Source organism: Aquarana catesbeiana, linkage group LG11 (assembly GCF_042186555.1).
Source record: "Aquarana catesbeiana isolate 2022-GZ linkage group LG11, ASM4218655v1, whole genome shotgun sequence".
NCBI classification, from domain to species: Eukaryota; Metazoa; Chordata; class Amphibia; order Anura; family Ranidae; genus Aquarana; species Aquarana catesbeiana.
In genome coordinates, this window is record NC_133334.1 from 3,037,793 (window position 1) to 3,056,995 (window position 19,203).

At 43.5% G+C, this 19,203-nt stretch overlaps 1 protein-coding gene across 9 annotated transcripts in view; it reads right to left on the minus strand.

The window, feature by feature from the left end:
- LOC141111803 (hemicentin-1-like) overlaps positions 1-19,203 on the minus strand; it is a 368,745-nt gene that overhangs the window by 244,082 nt on the left and 105,460 nt on the right. For 8 of the 9 annotated variants that reach the window (XM_073603946.1, XM_073603940.1, XM_073603941.1 and 5 more), the window contains 2 exons: positions 14,878-15,216; positions 14,094-14,420 (listed from right to left, as the gene is read on the minus strand). The exons of the other annotated variant lie outside the window; for it this stretch is intronic. In XM_073603946.1, coding sequence (XP_073460047.1) covers positions 14,094-14,420; positions 14,878-15,216 — 666 coding nt within the window. The remainder of the gene's footprint in view (positions 1-14,093; positions 14,421-14,877; positions 15,217-19,203) is intronic. 9 annotated transcript variants of the gene reach the window in all.

Below are 19,203 nucleotides of genomic sequence, written 5' to 3' on the forward strand. Positions count from 1 at the left end.
ATAGACACACACATGATCACACAGATAATATACATAGGAGGGGAGGGGGGACTACCCATAGACACACACATGATCACACAGATAATATACATAGGAGGGGGGAGGGAGGACTACCTATAGACACACACATGATCACACAGATAATATACATAGGAGGGGGGAGGGGGGACTACCCATAGACACACACATGATCACACAGATAATATACATGGGGAGGGGGGAGGGGGGACTACCCATAGAAACACACATGATCACACAGATAATATACATAGGAGGGGGGAGGGGGGACTACCCATAGACACACACATGATCACACAGATAATATACATAGGGGGGAGGGGGGACTACCCATAGACACACACATGATCACACAGATAATATGCTGGAAATACTCCCCTCTTTGTGAGCAATATATTTTTAATGCTTGTTCAAAAAAAGGGGTTACAACATTACTACCTTTGGTTTCTTTAAGAATTAAAGTTTTGAGGGCCAATTCACACCAGATGCAGTTCCGAGCGCTTTTTTCTGCACCGGAACTGACTAGAAACTGACTGCATGGTGTGATCTAGAGCCATTGGAATACATGGAAAACACTGCATGCATTTTTAGTGCTAGTTCACACCAGGCGCAGTTCTGTGCTTTTTCTGCACTAAAAATGCATGCACAGTGTTTTCAATGTATTCCAATGGATCTAGTTCACACCATGCAGTCAGTTTCTGGTGCAGAAACTGACCGGAACTGACTGTATTGGTGCAAAAAAATGGAACTGCATCTGGTGTGAACTGGCCCTGAGGCTGAATCACAGGGATTTAATTTAGAGTTCTCACTTAAAATGATGCCTACATGTAAATCTGTTTTTAACTTTTTGGCTGTTGAACTCAATTGAAGCTGCTTTTGTTTTCTTGTAACTATATTGCCATGGTATTGAAGCTTGTGTTCGTAGCCCAGGTGACTCCTGTTGTTGTTTACCCTTGCCCTGTGTGGGGGGGCTGTGCTAATGCTATTGTTTGTATAATTGCCTATAAAAAGGCCTTTGAAAGAAGTAAAGAGCAGCAGTCCATTATGCTGAGAACTTTGATACAGACATACCTGACTCTGTGTCTTAATTCCTATAAGAAGCAATAATTTGACAAAGCAATATAAACTATAAGCAACTTATTTAAAAGTTGAATCTAACAATTTGGCGCCCGAACACGGACTCACCGATGATACTACAAGAGGTGGTTGAGCTACGCTGACGGAACGAAAGGACAGGCATTCTGGGAACCACAGATCAAAAAACCTGCGCAGGTAAGAAAAAGCTTTATTTTTCTTATATTCTGTGCTCCCCTGATTTGTGCCTATCCGTTCTGTCAGTTACGGTTCTCCTGGTTTTAAAACACCAGCCTCTGTAGTGGTGAGTCTAGAATTACTGCATATTTTAGTTTATATTGCTGGAATTATTTGTTTTGTCTGTGTCTGTCTTGTCTGTCTTGTTGAGAAAGTGAATGAGCCTTGTCAAGGATGGTATGAGTTAGAAGGGGATTGCCGAACTAAGCAACGGAATGCGCCTTACCTCACACGATTGGGAACCTGAGGGCTTGTGAGCTTGGGGGTCTGACGCTTATGCTTAACCTCACATCTAACTCATAAACCATAGACGGGTTGAGAGTATAAGCCCTGTCTGCTCCATAAAGCAGGGATAAGAGTGTATGAGAGGGATTCCCAGATACGGGGAGGGAATAAGGTCTCAACAAAGTCCCGAGATCTAGTCGGATACCTGGCCACTTAAAGGAATGCTTGTATATGTTGTAGCCGCATTTTTGTATATGTTGTAGCCGCATTCTGGTTTGTTATTGGGCTAGCATATAAAGTAATTATTTATTATTGGGCTAGCATATAAAGTAATTCGGTTTCAGAAATCTCATTCCGGAGAGGTTTCTAGAATTCTAGCACCCTAGGAGGAAGGCAACGAGGAACTAGTGTAACTTAGCTGGTTTGCTATTGGGCTAGCATATAAAGTAATTATTCATTCTTGTATATGTTGTAGCCGCATTATATTGTACACTAAGTGTCCCACACGCTACCTAGGCAGGACTGTTAGAATGGGCCAGAGGAACACAAAACCCCGTCAGGGAATTGTGGCGCACTATACGGTGCCACAGATAATTAAGACATTTATGGGAAAACCAAAGCACAGGACTTAAAGGATGTCCTTCATAAATTTAAGGTGAAAGGAGCAGCGGGCTTAGACCCGGATGTATGGAGTGAAATAAAAAGGGACAGACAAGGAGAGGTGTTAGAGAAGCAATGGATGCGTCAGGTTCAGTGCTTAATTAAGGTCTCAAATAGAGCAAAAGAAGAGGGGTGGAAATATAATCCAGTTTGTGATGGTTGGGTCATGAAAGATAGAAGAACAAAAAATGTCGAGGCTCCCAGCTCAGCCATCCCACCCCCATACACTGACGTAGAACGCAAACCACACAAGATATATCCGGTACTTGAGGGGAGAGGATGGGTTTGTCAGGATTGTGGAGCACAAAACCCAGAATGGGCAGTAGAATGTGTGCATTGTGGGGCACAAAAACCGCATCCAGAAACTGTAGCTCCCGTACGCACTGATACACGCATTGTTCAGGTAAACAATCCAGAATTTGGACAAGCAGCCCATCCAAATGCCCCACCTACTGTCACTCGTAGAATGCAAATAAGGACTTGGGCACCATGGTCGGCAGACACCCTTATGGCATTAATACAGAGCGCCCCAGACCCGGTAGCAAAGCCAGCTGCTTTTTGTAGATTTGTGACACAGTTAATGAATACACATGAAGCGACCTGGCAGGATGGGGAGGATCTATGCAGACACAAAATGACTCTGACCCTGTTTAACCAGTTTATGACAGAAATAGGTCCACACAGACCTGCAGGACAAGTTGATGGGGATGGCAATTTAGAGACAGGACATGTCAGACATATAGACTCAAGGGCCCCTTTTATTGCTAGATTAGAAGCTTTTTGTCAGGCAAAACAACAGGAGAGGGGGTCCATATCACCCATGAAGCAAATGCCAGGACAGACTGTATCGGAATTTTACTTATCTATGGAAAGTATGATGGCAGATGAGGGATTGGATTTAGCTCTGCCAGTCACAATCCGAGCCTTCAATAGACAATTTATGGAGGGATTAATTCCACAGATAAGTGAGAGACTGAAAGCCTGCACACCAGAGTGGAGGGCAACTAGAGATAGAGGGACGTTGTTACAAAAAGCGCAAGGCATAGAGGCGGACTTAGCAGAAACCAAAGGGAGGAAATCTCATGCTATCAACGCACTCGGGGGTCCCCAAGAGCAAGGTAGAGGTTCCTTTCGCAAACCCCTTACCTGTCACTACTGTAACAAGATTGGTCACATCAGACGCAACTGTAAGAAAAGAATAAGGGATGAAGGAGAGGAAGGTGTTGATTCTCCAGTTAATCAGAGAAGGAACCAGCCCAGGGACAACAAAAATAGTCATATCAGGCAGCAGGGAGATGGTCCACGAGCATGACTCGCCCCGGTTTTAGAAAAGTCCAAAACAACAATGCTTAAGACAAATATAACGGTTGGTAATAAGAAAATCTCTTGTTTAGTCGATACAGGAGCTTCACGCTCGTTACTTTCTGACTCTGAACTACTCCCTGGCCAAAAATCACCTGACACTTTACTAATAACTGGATATGATGGCATTTTAGCCGACGCCCCGCTTACAAAACCTCTGAAAGTTAAAATAGGAAACCACATGTTCCTTTCACGCTTTCTGGTATCCAGAGGAGCCCCCACTAATTTGTTAGGAGCTGACATTTTGCAGAAAATAGGAGCTAACATTACCTATCACCCAGATGGCACTGTCACCTTAGCTATAGGGGATAATCAAGAACACATGGAGATGTGTAACCTGATACAATACCTAGAGGAGGAATCCGGCCCACCTCCTTCAGACTTAGATCAGATTTTGTCGTCCCTTCCAGGAGAACTATGGGAGAAACATCCAGCTGATGTTGGACTTTTGCCCATACCTCCGGTTACCCTACAGCTGATTCCAGGAGCAGTGCTTCCCCAACAAAAGCAGTATCCACTTAGTGCACCCCAAGAGGCGGCCATAGAAATGCAGGTCCAATCCTTCTTAAAAAGTGGAGTTCTAAAAGAGGTAAAATCACCGGCAAACACTCCCTTGTACCCGGTTAAAAAGAAATCAGTAGCCGGTAGTCCGGTTAAGTATAGAATGGTCCAAGACCTTAGAGCGGTCAACAAAATACTAGCCCCGATGACACCTTTAGTACCCAATCCACATACATTACTGTCACAAATACCATCAACCAGTATGTACTTTACGGTTATAGATTTAGCGAATGCTTTCTTTTCCGTCCCGCTTGCTGAAGAATGCCAACTTTGGTTCGCATTTTCAATAAAAAATCGGCAACTAACCTGGACACGCCTACCTCAGGGTATGGCACATTCACCTACCTTTTTTCGCAAGCATTGCAAACGGTGTTGGGAGAATGGGTACCACCAGATTCCTGTGTATTGTTACAATATGTGGATGATTTATTGTTATGCTGCCCTGACAAGGAAACTTGTTTGGCCACCACCCTTAATTTGTTGCGATTTTTGGGAGAAAAAGGTTGCAAGGTTAATAAGAAAAAGTTACAAGTGTGTCAGGAAAAAGTTATCTTTTTGGGACATTGTATATCACAGGGTACGAGACATCTCACTGAGGAGAGGGTTCAAGTGATAAAGGGAATGTTACCCCCACGGAATTTCAAACAATTGCGTATGTTTTTAGGTATCGTGTCATATTGTAGACAGTGGATACCACATGCTAGCGCTTTGATGCAGCCATTATACGATTGTTTGAAAATTGTACCGTATATGCTTACAGAAGTAGCTTATGAATCGTTTATCACTTTGAAAAAGTTGTTGATTTCTGCCCCGGCTATTGGTATACCAGATTACACCAAGATATTTAATCTGTACATTGCTGAGATCACTGGACATGCCACAGGTGTTCTGACACAGGCACATGTAAAACAAAGACCAGTCGCTTACTTTTCAGCAGCATTAGATCCAGTATCTAGAGGTTCACCGTCTTGTGTACGGGCGGTAGCTGCAGTGTCAATTATCATAGATAAGTCATCAGAGATTGTTCTAGACAATCCAGTCGTAGTGCATACCACACATGACATACATGCAATCTTGTCTCAGGTACAGCCCAAACACATTTCAATGGCCAGACAACTGAGGTTACAGTGTACTTTACTCTTACCTCCAAATGTTACTTTTCAGCGCTGTACAACCTTAAATTTGGCTACCTTTTTGCCTCTTCAGTCACCAGATTTGGCAAGGGGGAATGATAGTACTAATAGTACTAGTGAGAAAAGAAATGAGGACACTGACACTCTTTTGTTTAAACAAGTAGATGAACACGATTGTTTTCAGCTCATGGAACAGGAGGCAATGGGATTTCCACATGTTACAGATACACCAATTTTAAATGCTGAGCACACTTTGTACATAGATGGCAGTAGGTTTGCTGATGACAAGGGTAAATATCACACAGGTTATGCCGTAGTGACTGATACACAGGTGATTGACGCACAGCCCTTACCAGCCCACATGTCAGCACAGGAAGCAGAATTAAAAGCTTTAGAACAAGCCCTAGAATACTTAAAAGGACGAGAAGGGAATATTTACACTAACTCCGCCTACGCTTATGGTGTAGCGCACGATTATGGCCACATATGGAGGGCTAGAGGTTATCTGACAGCAGCAGGTACACCTGTAAAACATGGAGAAGGGATTAAGAGAGTCCTGAACAATCTTCAAAAGGTTAAACGAGTGGCCATCATGAAGATAGCGGCACACACGAGCGCAAAAACAATTGAGGCAAAAGGAAATGCATTTGCAGATTTGACTGCAAAACAGGCAGCTCTAGGGGAAGGAAGCCCTGAGACCTTAGCAGCGGTAGAGGTGAGTATCCCAGAACCAACATGGCAGCAGCTGAGTAAATTACAGGAGCAAGCAGGGGAGAGCAAGAAAGATAAGTGGGTCAGAATGGGAGCAGCACCAGACCTTGACAATGTATGGAGTGAAGGGGGCAAAATATGCCTACCTGCCTCTCTGTACCCAGCAATGGCAGCGGCAGTTCACCTACCCACACACGTCAGTTCCAATTCCATGTATAGGATTGTGAACCAAGGATGGCTCGCCCCCGGATTCAGTAGCACTGCAAGAAACTACTGTGCAGCCTGCCAAATCTGTCTCCTGAATAACCCAGGACAGAAAGTGAAAACCCCACGAAAACACGAGGTCCGGGCCCAATACCCCTTCCAGAGACTGCAAATTGACTACATACAAATGCCCAAGAGCGGCCCCTTTGAGTTTGTCCTCGTGTGTATCGATTTATTCTCAGGTTGGCCCGAAAGTTATCCAGTAAAATCGGCTACAGCTAAAGCCACAGCTAAGAAACTGATCACTGAGTTAATACCTAGGTTTGGTCTTCCTGAAACCATAGAATCAGATAGGGGGACACACTTTACAGGAGAAATCATGCAGAATGTGATGACCATGTTAGGGGTTCAACAAAGTTTTCACACCCCTTACCACCCACAGAGTTCAGGATCAGTGGAGAGAGTAAATGGGACAATAAAGTTAAAAATACAAAAAGCCATGCAAGAGTTAAACAAGCCTTGGCCAGAATGCCTGCCTTTGGCTTTGTTCTCTATAAGGTACACTCCAACAGGAAAGACAGGATTATCCCCATACGAAATACTTTTTGGGAATGCACCTAGATTGGGTTTATACTTTCCACAGAGTATGCAATTGCAATGTGATAGTTTGACTGCATATGTAATACAATTACAACAACGTCTAACTAAGATCCACAAAAGTGTGTATTCTTCTCTTCCAGACCCTAATTCAATAACAGGTACACATACGCTGCTACCAGGGGATTATGTATATGTAAAGAAACACACCAGAAAGACATTGGAACCCAGGTTTGAAGGTCCTTACCAAGTACTCTTGACCACAGCCACCTCAGTAAAGCTGGAAGGAAAACCTACCTGGATACACGCATCACATTGCAAGAAACAACCCGAGAAAACAACATGATGAAATATCTACTTACATATTTTTTGTTGAAGATTGTTGTTTTACAAATACATGCATGGACTCCTGGTATTAATGTACTTGAGGTAGAAGAAACAATGACTTTTGAATGGAGTATAGATGATCCTAAAGTAGCAAATGTATCAGGATATGAGATAAATAAGGATTACACTGTGGGTAATTATACTGTTGAAGGACATAGGCGACCGTTTCATGTAGATGTAGGTATAGCATGGATACAGGCAGTGGAACGATAATATGGGTTTCCCCTTTAACAATAGTAAGAACCATAGGTGTCATAAAATATCCCTTTCACAGACATGGAAACAAGCCCGGGAACGGGTAGTGGGACAAATGTACCAAATATTAACAGTCATGGCAGAAGGAGGGAATATAACCGAAGGGATGTTTAATCTGACAGATATTACCGTTAATCAATCCAGTACTTTCCTCTGTGCCTCTTGGTGGAAGGAAGAGAAAGTTGATGGGTGGTACTGGAGGGCACAGACCTATGGGTTTCACATACAAATGGAGGAAGAAGTAACGCCAACAATTGAATCTTCCATATTAACACCCGTACCAAACACTTGCATAAATGTATCAACATCACAACAGAAAACAAAAATAAAATTCAATATCACCTTTCCCCCGATACCGGAGTGTAGGTATAAATGAGCATGGTACGACACACTATTGGGACTGACAGGTACAGGGATGGGAATTTTAAACTCGGTCGAGATAGAAGAAATGAACAACAGATGGAAGCATGCAGGGGGACACATAGCTGACAGCTTGACTATCACAAGCAAATGGTTACCCACCGCTTTTGAAACCCAACTGCAAGAAATACCCCTATTACAATTTTTGGAGGGTTAATAAATCACACGATAGGAGCAGAGCTCCAGCTGTGGAATCAAAATCAACAGTTTGTAAATTTCACACAGTGCTCTTTTAACCTCTTATCCTATCATATACAAATAAATAGGGCCAGGACTGAACTACAGTTGGGAAATTATCATACCTGGATGAAATATTTTAAGGGTTTAACTGACGATGTTGTATGGTTCCAAGTAAAAGGGGATAAGATAGAATGTGAGGAGAAATGGTGTGTAGGAAGGTTTGAAGCATACCGGGTAGCAGATGTAATGGAAATGTGTAAAATAGTGGTCATGCCACTAGTAATTAAAGACGAGTTTTGGTATCCAGAAATATATGGGAAATATGTAGATAAAAGAAACAGAACCCATGATTTAACTCTATGTGAAGGAACTAATAAGGGAATGGTATGTGGCAGAAGTTCCCCAGTATATGAACCTTGCTTTTTAAAATACCAAACTAGCATATGCAAAATGCAAAGAACACCGATAAATGTGAACAATAGATTCATAGAAATAGGACCCCAGCATATTTGTATCATTACTAATGATAACCGCACCATGTCAGCATTAAATAGATCGGCGCCGTTTGCGGGATGTATAAAAAAGATTAAAATATTACAATGGGGTAACGACACCTATCTTTTTGAACCAGACGCCGATAAGATATTCTCTTCAGTCTATGAGGTACATAATCTCACTGACATTACACCCTTTATAATATCTTTAGACCCACTAAAACAGGTTTTGGAACAATCAGAGTTGTTAAGACGACACATAGAAACACTAGAACATACCCTACAGAATAACCTTGTATCTGCAATTATTGACAAAGGTAGACTAGTACATCTTTCCTCACAGATACAACAGGATACTGCACCACATTGGTGGGATATATTCAGTGGAATGTCTTCTACAGCAACCAATACCTTTCACTGGTTGTTAAGTCCAATGGTAATTATTATTCTAATATTAATATCACTTACAATCACGAATATATGTGTATACAGGAAAATAAATAGGAAAATTAGGAGAATAGACAGGGCATACTGATAAATGTGTATTGACATCACCCTACTCCTATAAAACTCCTCTTCTTGAATTTTAAGATGTTGGTAATACCTAGGGGGATGGGTTCTACCCCTCTGACAACTCAGGGAAAGTACTCTGGGGAAAAACTGACTAGAACTTATTCATGAGGACCCAGGGGGAAGGAGAGGATGATGTCAAAGGGGGAAATTGATAAGGTCAGGGATTTAATTTAGAGTTCTCACTTAAAATGATGCCTACATGTAAATCTGTTTTTAACTTTTTGGCTGTTGAACTCAATTGAAGCTGCTTTTGTTTTCTTGTAACTATATTGCCATGGTATTGAAGCTTGTGTTCGTAGCCCAGGTGACTCCTGTTGTTGTTTACCCTTGCCCTGTGTGGGGGGGCTGTGCTGATGCTATTGTTTGTATAATTGCCTATAAAAAGGCCTTTGAAAGAAGTAAAGAGCAGCAGTCCATTATGCTCAGAACTTTGATACAGACATACCTGACTCTGTGTCTTAATTCCTATAAGAAGCAATAATTTGACAAAGCAATATAAACTATAAGCAACTTATTTAAAAGTTGAATCTAACAACACCTATGCAGTTTTAGTGCTTTTTGCATTTTGCAGATTTGCAGTACAGTCCATTTAACATTGTTTCCTATGGAACATGTTCTGTAGTGCAAATCTGCAAAATGCAAAAAGCACTAAAAATGCCAAAGGTGCGAATCCAGCCTCAGTGCAGAAAAAAAACGCACAGAACTGCATCTGGTTTTGTGCTGACACATTCTGAATAGGAGATACTAATCAGCTACACCACCAGACACAAGCTGCTTTCTCTTTTTGGGTATTAACCCTTTACACATTGCACAGTGTATGGGGAAAGAATTGTCCAGAATGCACATTACACAGACATGTATTAAGAAGATGTTTTCATGGAAGTTTCAGGTCCACCAATGATTATAGATTATCACCATAAAATGCACACAATGACATTTTGACAATTATGACATTTCACATCCAAGTCCAGGGAATATCCGCACAGTTGTTGATCGGAGGAAGATCTCTAGAATAATTATTGAGTTGTTTTAAAAAGAAATGAATAGAATAGAATAAAAGTGGAAGAAATATTCTCCATGTGATAAGGAAAAGCTCATTAACATGATTAGAACTACAATGAGCAAGTGCCCGATGTCTGTTCTGTATTTAAGAATGTGTCTGCGCCCGTGTGTGCAACGATTCCGCGCATCCGGCGCAAGTCACCAGCTGGTTTCTATTCCTTCAAGTATGCGCCATGTCGCAATAACTATTCCTGCTCACACAAATGCACCAACATGTTCGTAAATCAGCCCCTGTGTGTGGTGAAGAGATGATCTCGGGCGTATTATTTGGATATACCGTATTTATCGGCGTATAACACGCATCTTCACTTTAAGAGGGAAGTTTCAGGAAAAAATCTTGTGATGGAAATATTGGATATCATATTTATATCAATGAGATTCAAGTGGACCATTGCAAGGACTCCAATTTAAACTGCCTTGCCCCATAGGATGTGTATGTGTGTATGTATATATATATGTGTATATGTATGTGTGTATGTGTGTATATATATATGTGTATATATGTATCTACGTGTATATGTGGGTGTCTATGTGTGGGTATATATATATTTCATATATGGGAATATGTTTCTTAATATCATGATAGAACAAAGCTCACCTTAAGAAATGTAGTTACCTTGGTGTGAACCCGAGAAGCCCTAGAGGTGTTGATTAGATCAAAGGGTATTGGCAGACTTTAAGGCATTCATTCTTCAGGGGGCCATTAACATGCTTCCAATACACTGATGGGAATCAGGGAAGGTCCCCTAGGTGGTAATCAATTCGCCAGGGGGCCATTAACATACTACTGTCAGGACTGTTTGGGCTGGGAGATCAAAGGAGATTGTTCATTAATTCATAGACTGGTAGGCACCGAGGGGGTCGCACTGTAACAGCAATGTCCGAGCATGAATTTTGAGACATCTCTTTCATTTGTGGCATCTTCTGATTGGTGGAGAATGCATATAAAAGGAAGTGGGCTAAATGGTTACAGGCAGTCCAGCCCGAGAACATCTGAGGGATATGCTGTCTGTGTAAAGTATCTATGTCTATCTTTCTTTCTAACCTTTTTTGTATCCTAGGATTTATCTTATGACTTTGTATATCTTGTATATGTCCATTGAAAACATTTATGAGTTTATGCCTGAATTAATTTTGCAGCCTAGAGCCAACACTATAGAGATATATGATAAATTCTAATCATTCTAACCTTCCTTTTCTGTGTAAATAAATGTAATTGTTTATCTTTTTTCCCTGTTATCGCTCGTTTTTATTTTTATATAGACAAAGGTTTAATCACTTATATTTGTATCGTTAATCGTTTAAGTGAGGTATAAATATTTCAGAAACAATCTTAAATTTTAAATAAAGAACTGTGAAGCAAAATAAGGGTCAGTGTCCATCTGCAGCCTCACAAGTGCCATGATTGGAGCACCCCCTTGACATGAATGTAGCACCCCCATTGACATGAATGCAGCACCCCCATTGACATGAACGGAGCAACCCCATTGACCTGAATGCAGCACCCCCATTGACATGAATGCAGCACCCCATTGCCATAAATGGAGCACCCCCATTGACATGAACAGAGCAACCCCATTGCCATGAATGTAGCACCCCCATTGTCATGAATGCAGCACCCCCATTGTCATGAATGCAGCACCCCCATTGCCATGAATGCAGCACCCCCATTGTCATGAATGCAGCACCCCCATTGCCATGAATGCAGCACCCCCATTGACATGAATGCAGCACCCCCATTGACATGAATGCAGCACCTCCATTGACATGAATGCAGCACCCCCATTGATATGAATGCAGCACCCCCATTGACATGAACGCAGCCCCCCATTGACATGAATGGAGCATCCCCATTGACATAAATGCAGCACCCCCATTGACATGAATGGAGCACCCCCATTGCCATGAATGCAGCACCCCCATTGTCATGAATGGAGCACCCCCATTGACATGAATGGCACATCCCTATTGACATGAATGGAGCACCCCCATTGACATGAATGCAGCACCCCCATTGACATGAATGCAGCACCCCCATTGACATGAATGCAGCACCTCCATTGACATGAATGCAGCACCCCCATTGATATGAATGCAGCACCCTAATTGCCATGAATGCAGCATCCCCATTGCCATGAATGCAGCATCCCCTTCGACATGAATGGAGCACCCCCATTGCCATGAATGCAGCACCCCCATTGTCATGAATGGAGCACCCCCATTGACATGAATGGAGCACCCCCATTGACATGAATGGCACATCCCTATTGACATGAATGGAGCACCCCCATTTACATGAATGCAGCACCCCCATTGACATGAATGCAGCACCTCCATTGACATGAATGCAGCACCTCCATTGACATGAATGCAGCACCCTAATTGCCATGAATGCAGCATCCCCATTGCCATGAATGCAGCACCCCCTTCGACATGAATGCAGCCTCACCATTGCTATCAGTGCCGCCTGATTCATGCCCATCTGCAGTCTTGGAGTAGACAGGGAGGGGGGCGGGACGAGCGCCAACAGACATACAGGAGAAACTCCTGTTTTATCGGCGGCCTCTTTAATACAAAGTCCCACCTCCTATGATGGACAGAACAGTCGTCCAATGGCAGCGCAGGGGACGGGACTTCCCTTTACAGAGGCCGCCGTGTAAACAGGAAATTCTCCTGTATGTACGGCACCCATCCTGCCCCCTCCCCATCCCTTCCAAGGCAGCCAGCATGGTTATCTTTTGTGGCCCCAGCACTCGGGGATTCATTGGGGGCCACAAAAGATATACATGTCCAAATTACCAGGCGGGCCGTTTGAAAACCGGAATGCAGGCCGTAATTGGCCCACAGGCCGGACTTTGGACATGCCTGCTCTACAGTGATACAAGGATGTCTGAACCCAGAGTGTCAGGTGGGTTGGAATGTACACCAGGTCATGGACATGCAGATGAGCAGGTAATTCAAAGCAGTCCCTTAGGGGGCCGTGCTACACAAGTTCTGCATAAAAAAAAACTAAAAAATACCCTAGACAGGTCATTGGAGACAACGAGCAGAAGAGTGTGTGCATCTGGCTGTGTGGAAATACCGTGTAACTGGTTGCAGGATAATCAGTGGGAAGCCCGGGTACAAGTATTCCAGCAGTTTCTGCGGGAGCAGTTCTATATTTACATTATTTATGTATATATATTTTAAAAAATATATAAACAAAAAAAAGCTTACATCAGCAGATATCAGAAAAATTAAAAAAGGAGATGAACTGAATTTCTTGTATGTATAAGAGATCAGCCACCTTACCGACTCCTGTGACAAGGATATATGCTGATGAAGTGGGAGAGTGCGGGTTGCTCGGAGAATACAGAAAGAAGAGATGTAGGTCCACATCATGGAGGAGAAGCTGGAAATACCTGATATCAGGAGTCAGTGAATGTTCTGGAAGGAAGACGATGTCCAACAGACTGTACTGAAGAAGAGATATTGGCCTTTGACCAGCTGCCACCAATAGAAAGAAGATGGCCAATACCTGATGTCATCATGAGTCAAGGAATGTTCTACCCACAAGAGGAGATATTTTGTGAGAGGCTGAAGGAATAGTGTACAAACAAAAAATGCTCCTCACCTACCTAACATACAGATTCATAGAGATAATCTCAGAGTGGGGGGAATGCAGGAAAATTGCCCCCACTTGGTAAAAAGACCACAAGATTTATGGGTGCACATTGACCAATCATCACCCACATATGGAGGAGCCTGCAAATCATATTGCACTTAGTTGTGCCACCAATGTGAGTGAATGAAAATTTCCCGGAAGTGTGCTGGTGACATCTCTTGGTGTTTAGAGTCCGGGCACTTCACCCAACCAAACACCACACCTTCTATATGACAGGCGGGTAGTTACCATGAAGTCTATGGTATGTAATGAAAAATATTAATCGATATTACTGACCTGTCACTGTGAGGGTGAGACTCCTGGACAGTTTAGTCCGCAGAGATCGGTGGCTGATAATACAGGAATAGATGTTCCCATTGTCCTCCATCTTGGGGCTCAGGGTCAGTAGACTTGTCACATTGTACGTCCCGTCTGAATTCATAGGCCAACTCTTTACAGAAGTCCACATTTCCAGGAGCTCATAATCAGGAGAACCCTTACGATATTGACCCCAGCGTATGGAAATATCTTTTGGATAAAAATTGTGAACTTCACACATCACCGTCTTCTCAGTCCCTTCCTCGATGGTTGGATTTGCCGGTGTCACATCAGCCGATGGAGGAGCTGTACAGAAAATAATCATTATTAATCCAATCTGCAGAAAACACAGAGATCATATCCACGGACTGTGCCGATTATATCAAGAAGAACCCATTGTAATGGTGGATCAGATGGAAGGAGGACAGGAGACCCTCCAGTCAGTAGATGTAGTCATTGGGCTCCCTCTAGTCTCTCACTTCCACCACTAGAGGGAGGAATTCTCTGGGGGAGATTCCTCATAAGGGCTGATTTACTAAAGGAGTAGAGAATGTTCTCTCAGGAAAAGTCACTTACATTTTCCAATTATAGTATAAGAAAATTCCTGTTTATTTATTTAATCTGCAAATGATTGGAGAATTCAAAATGAACACAACGACAATTAATGGAGCGAAGATTCTCAACTCCCTTAGTAAATCACCCCAGAGCCATATAACACAGTATGGGGGAAGGGAGGGGCAAAGTCATTGTCACCATCACTCACCTGACACCTGTAGGGTAGCTCTACCATCCCCTTTATCCGGAGTGCTTATCACTGTACAGGTGTATTCCCCCTCATCAGAGAACTGGACTCGGGGGATGTGGAGCTCGGCATTTCCAATCCAGATCTCTGTATTATCCATGAAACTTCCTGGTCTGTATACCGTCACCCGTCCTTCACTGTATTCATACACATCGTTCTCAGTGCCGTCCTCTGATTTCCTCCTCCATAGTACTGCAATGGCACTCCAAGGATTTAGACCGGATACATCACAGGGAATGGTGACATCCTCATCCCTCAGTACTGACACAACTGATGTTCTCATTGTTATCCTCAGAGCCCCTATAAAATACAAATCAAGTTATTTGTACCCAAAACTGGGGGAGAAAATATTATTAAATCAATATCAGATCAGAGACATTCTGTACTCCTACAACTCTTCTCATCCATGTAATGTGCTGACCTTCCTGTAACATGTCACCTGACCTGTGTGAGGTTTGCTGGTTAAATTGTATAGCTTAATACAAGGTAATAGCATTTGTAGGTGTGAGTGCTGGTTGAAGTTGTGGGGGAGCGGGATGTTCTCTGTCATTTAAATACCTTCACCTGCAGCTGAGAATTGCTGTTGCCAGATGCCGGTATTTAAAGTAGTATTAAACCCAAAACCAAAATGTGGTGGCTGCATTCGTTTTCTTTTTTAGGCTTTTTCCCCTCTCCTCTCTCCAACCCTGAGAAAGACACACGATTTGTGATGCAATGCATCGGGAGGAGCCGGGTGACGTCACTTCTGGTCACGACCGAGACCAGAAGCTCAGCCGTTTGCTCCCTTGGAGATTTGGAGATCTCTTTATGATTATCACTGTGTTTTTAATGTAAGTTAATATTGTTTTAACCACTTGCCGACCGCCTCACTCTGATATACGCCAGCAGAATGGCACTGGCAGGCAGAATCATGTACATGTACGTGATCTGCCTCCCGCGGGCGGAGGGTCCGATCGGACCCCCCCTCCGGTGCCCGAGGCGGTCGTGGTTTGTAGAGCGGCGATCGGAGGTGAGGGGGAGGCCATCCATTCGTGCCCCCCCCCCCCCCCGCGATCGCTGCTGGCCAATAGAATCATTCCTCTGCTGCTGTATGGTAAACAGCAGTAAAGGAAATTATGTCATCTCTCCTCGGCTCGGTATTTTCCATTTCGGCGCCGAGGAGAGAAGACTGCAATGTGAGTGTAAAACACTACACACAGTAGAACATGCCAGGCACACAAAACACCCCCCAATCACCCCCCCCCCCCCCTCGTCACACTGACACCAAGCAGTTTTTTTTTTTTCTGATTACTGCATGGTGTCAGTTTGTGACAGTTAGTGTGGTGGGGCAGTTAGTATTAGCCCCCTTTAGGTCTAGGGTACCCCCCTAACCCCCCAATAAAGGTTTAACCCCTTGATCACCCCCCGTCGCCAGTGTCACTAACCGATCATTTTTCTGATCGCTGTATTAGTGTCGCTGGTGACGCTAGTTAGTGAGGTAAATATTTAGGTTCGCCGTCAGCGTTTTATAGCGTCAGGGACCCCCATATACTATCTAATAAATGTTTTAACCCCTTGATTGCCCGCTAGTTAACCCTTTCACCACTGATCACCGTATAACCGTTATGTGTGACGCTGGTTAGTTTAGCCCCCTGATCGCCTGGCGGTGATATGCATCGCCCCAGGCAGCGTCAGGTTAGTGCCAGTAGCGCTAACACCCACGCACGCAGCATACGCCTCCCTTAGTGGTATAGTATCTGTACAGATCAATATCTGATCCGATCAGATCTATACTAGCGTCCCCAGCAGTTTAGGGTTCCCAAAAACGCAGTGTTAGCGGGATCAGCCCAGATACCTGCTAGCACCTGCGTTTTGCCCCTCCGCCCAGCCCACCCAAGTGCAGTATCGATCGATCACTGTCACTTACAAAACACTAAACGCATAACTGCAGCGTTCGCAGAGTCAGGCCTGATCCCTGCGATCGCTAAGTTTTTTTTGGTAGCGTTTTGGTGAACTGGCAAGCACCAGCGGCCTAGTACACCCCGGTCGTAGTCAAACCAGCACTGCAGTAACACTTGGTGACGTGGCGAGTCCCATAAGTGCAGTTCAAGCTGGTGAGGTGGCAAGCACAAGTAGTGTCCCGCTGCCACCAAAAAGACAAACACAGGCCCGTCGTGCCCATAGTGTCCTTCCTGCTGCATTCGCCACACCTAATTGGGAACCCACCACTTCTGCAGCGCCCGTACTTCCCCCATTCACATCCCCAACCAAATGCAGTCGGCTGCATGAGAGGCATTTTCTTTATGTCCTCCCGAGTACCCCTACCCAGCGAACCCCCCCAAAAAAGATGTTGTGTCTGCAGCAAGCGCGGATATAGGCGTGACACCCGCTATTATTGTCCCTCCTGTCCTGACAATCCTGGTCTTTGCATTGGTGAATGTTTTGAACGCTACCATTCACTAGTTGAGTATTAGCGTAGGGTACAGCATTGCACAGACTAGGCACACTTTCACAGGGTCTCCCAAGATGCCATCGCATTTTGAGAGACCCGAACCTGGAACCGGTTACCGTTATAAAAGTTACAGTTACAAAAAAAAGTATAAAAATATATATATATATAAAATAAAAAAAATAGTTGTCGTTTTATTGTTCTCTCTCTCTCTATTCTCTCTCTATTGTTCTGCTCTTTTTTACTGTATTCTATTCTGCAATGTTTTATTGTTATTATGTTTTATCATGTTTGCTTTTCAGGTATGCAATTTTTTATACTTTACCGTTTACTGTGTTTTATTGTTAACCATTTTTTTGTCTTCAGGTACGCCATTCACGACTTTGAATGGTTATACCAGAATGATGCCTGCAGGTTTAGGTATCATCTTGGTATCATTCTTTTCAGCCAGTGGTCGGCTTTCATGTAAAAGCAATCCTAGCGGCTAATTAGCCTCTAGACTGCTTTTACAAGCCGTGGGAGGGAATGCCCCCCCACCATCTTCCGTGTTTTTCTCTGGCTCTCCTGTCTCAACAGGGATCCTGAGAATGCAGCCGGTGATTCAGCCAGCTGACCATAGAGCTGATCAGAGACCAAAGTGGCTCCAAACATCTCTATGGCCTAAGAAACCAGAAGCTACGAGCATTTTATGACTTCGATTTTGCCAGATGTAAACAGCACCATTGGGAAATTGGGAAAGCATTTTATCACACCGATCTTGGTGTGGTCAGATGTTTTGAGGGCAGAGGAGAGATCTAGGGTCTAATAGACCCCAATTTTTTCAAAAAAGAGTACCTGTCACTACCTATTGCTATCATAGTGGATATTTACATTCCCTGAGATAACAATAAAAATGATTTAAAAGAAAAAAAGAAAGGAACAGTTTAAAAATAAGATAAAAAAAGCAAAAAAATAATAAAGGAAAAAAAAAAAAAAAGCACCCCTGTTGCCCCCTGTTCTCGCGCTAAGGCGAACGCAATCGTCGGTCTGGTGTCAAATGTAAACAGCAATTGCACCATGCATGTGAGGTATCACCGCGAAGGTCAGATCGAGGGCAGTAATTTTAGCAGTAGACCTCCTCTGTAAATCTAAAGTGGTAACCTGTAAAGGCTTTTAAAAATGTAATTATTTTGTTGCCACTGCATTGTGCGCAATTGTAAAGCATGTCATGTTTGGTATCCATGTACTCGGCATAAGATCATCTTTTTTATTTCATCAAACATTTGGCAATATAGTGTGTTTTAGTGCATTAAAATTAAAAAAAATTAGAGTTACGTACCGGTAACGTCTTTTCCAGTAGTCTTTCAGGACAGCCACCATGAGAGATAGTCTCCTCCTCTTCCTCTAGGAAACACTGCGCCAGCCCATAAATTCTTACTTCCCCCTGCCAGACCTCAGTATATTCCAAGTTTACCTCCGGTCAGCTGGGGAGACACAAGAACACATTAATAACATACTATCCCATATCATTATCATGCTGTATTCTGGTCTTTTATAAGACACCCAAAAATCTCGGGTGGGTAACTAGGGCTGTCCTGAAAGACTACTGGAAAAGACGTTACCGGTACGTAACTCTAATTTTCCCCCTTCGTCTTTCAGGACAGCCACCATGAGAGGATGAACGAGCACTTACCAGTTAGGGTGGGACTACAGCTTGCAATACCTTTCGCCCAAAGGCTTGCTCACTAGCCGACACCAGGTCCACTCTGTAGTGCTTTACGAAAGTGGAATAGCTGGACCATGTTGCAGCTCTGCATATTTGCTCTGGCGTTGCTCCAGCCTTTTCTGCCTGAGAAGCTGCCATAGCTCTGGTAGAGTGT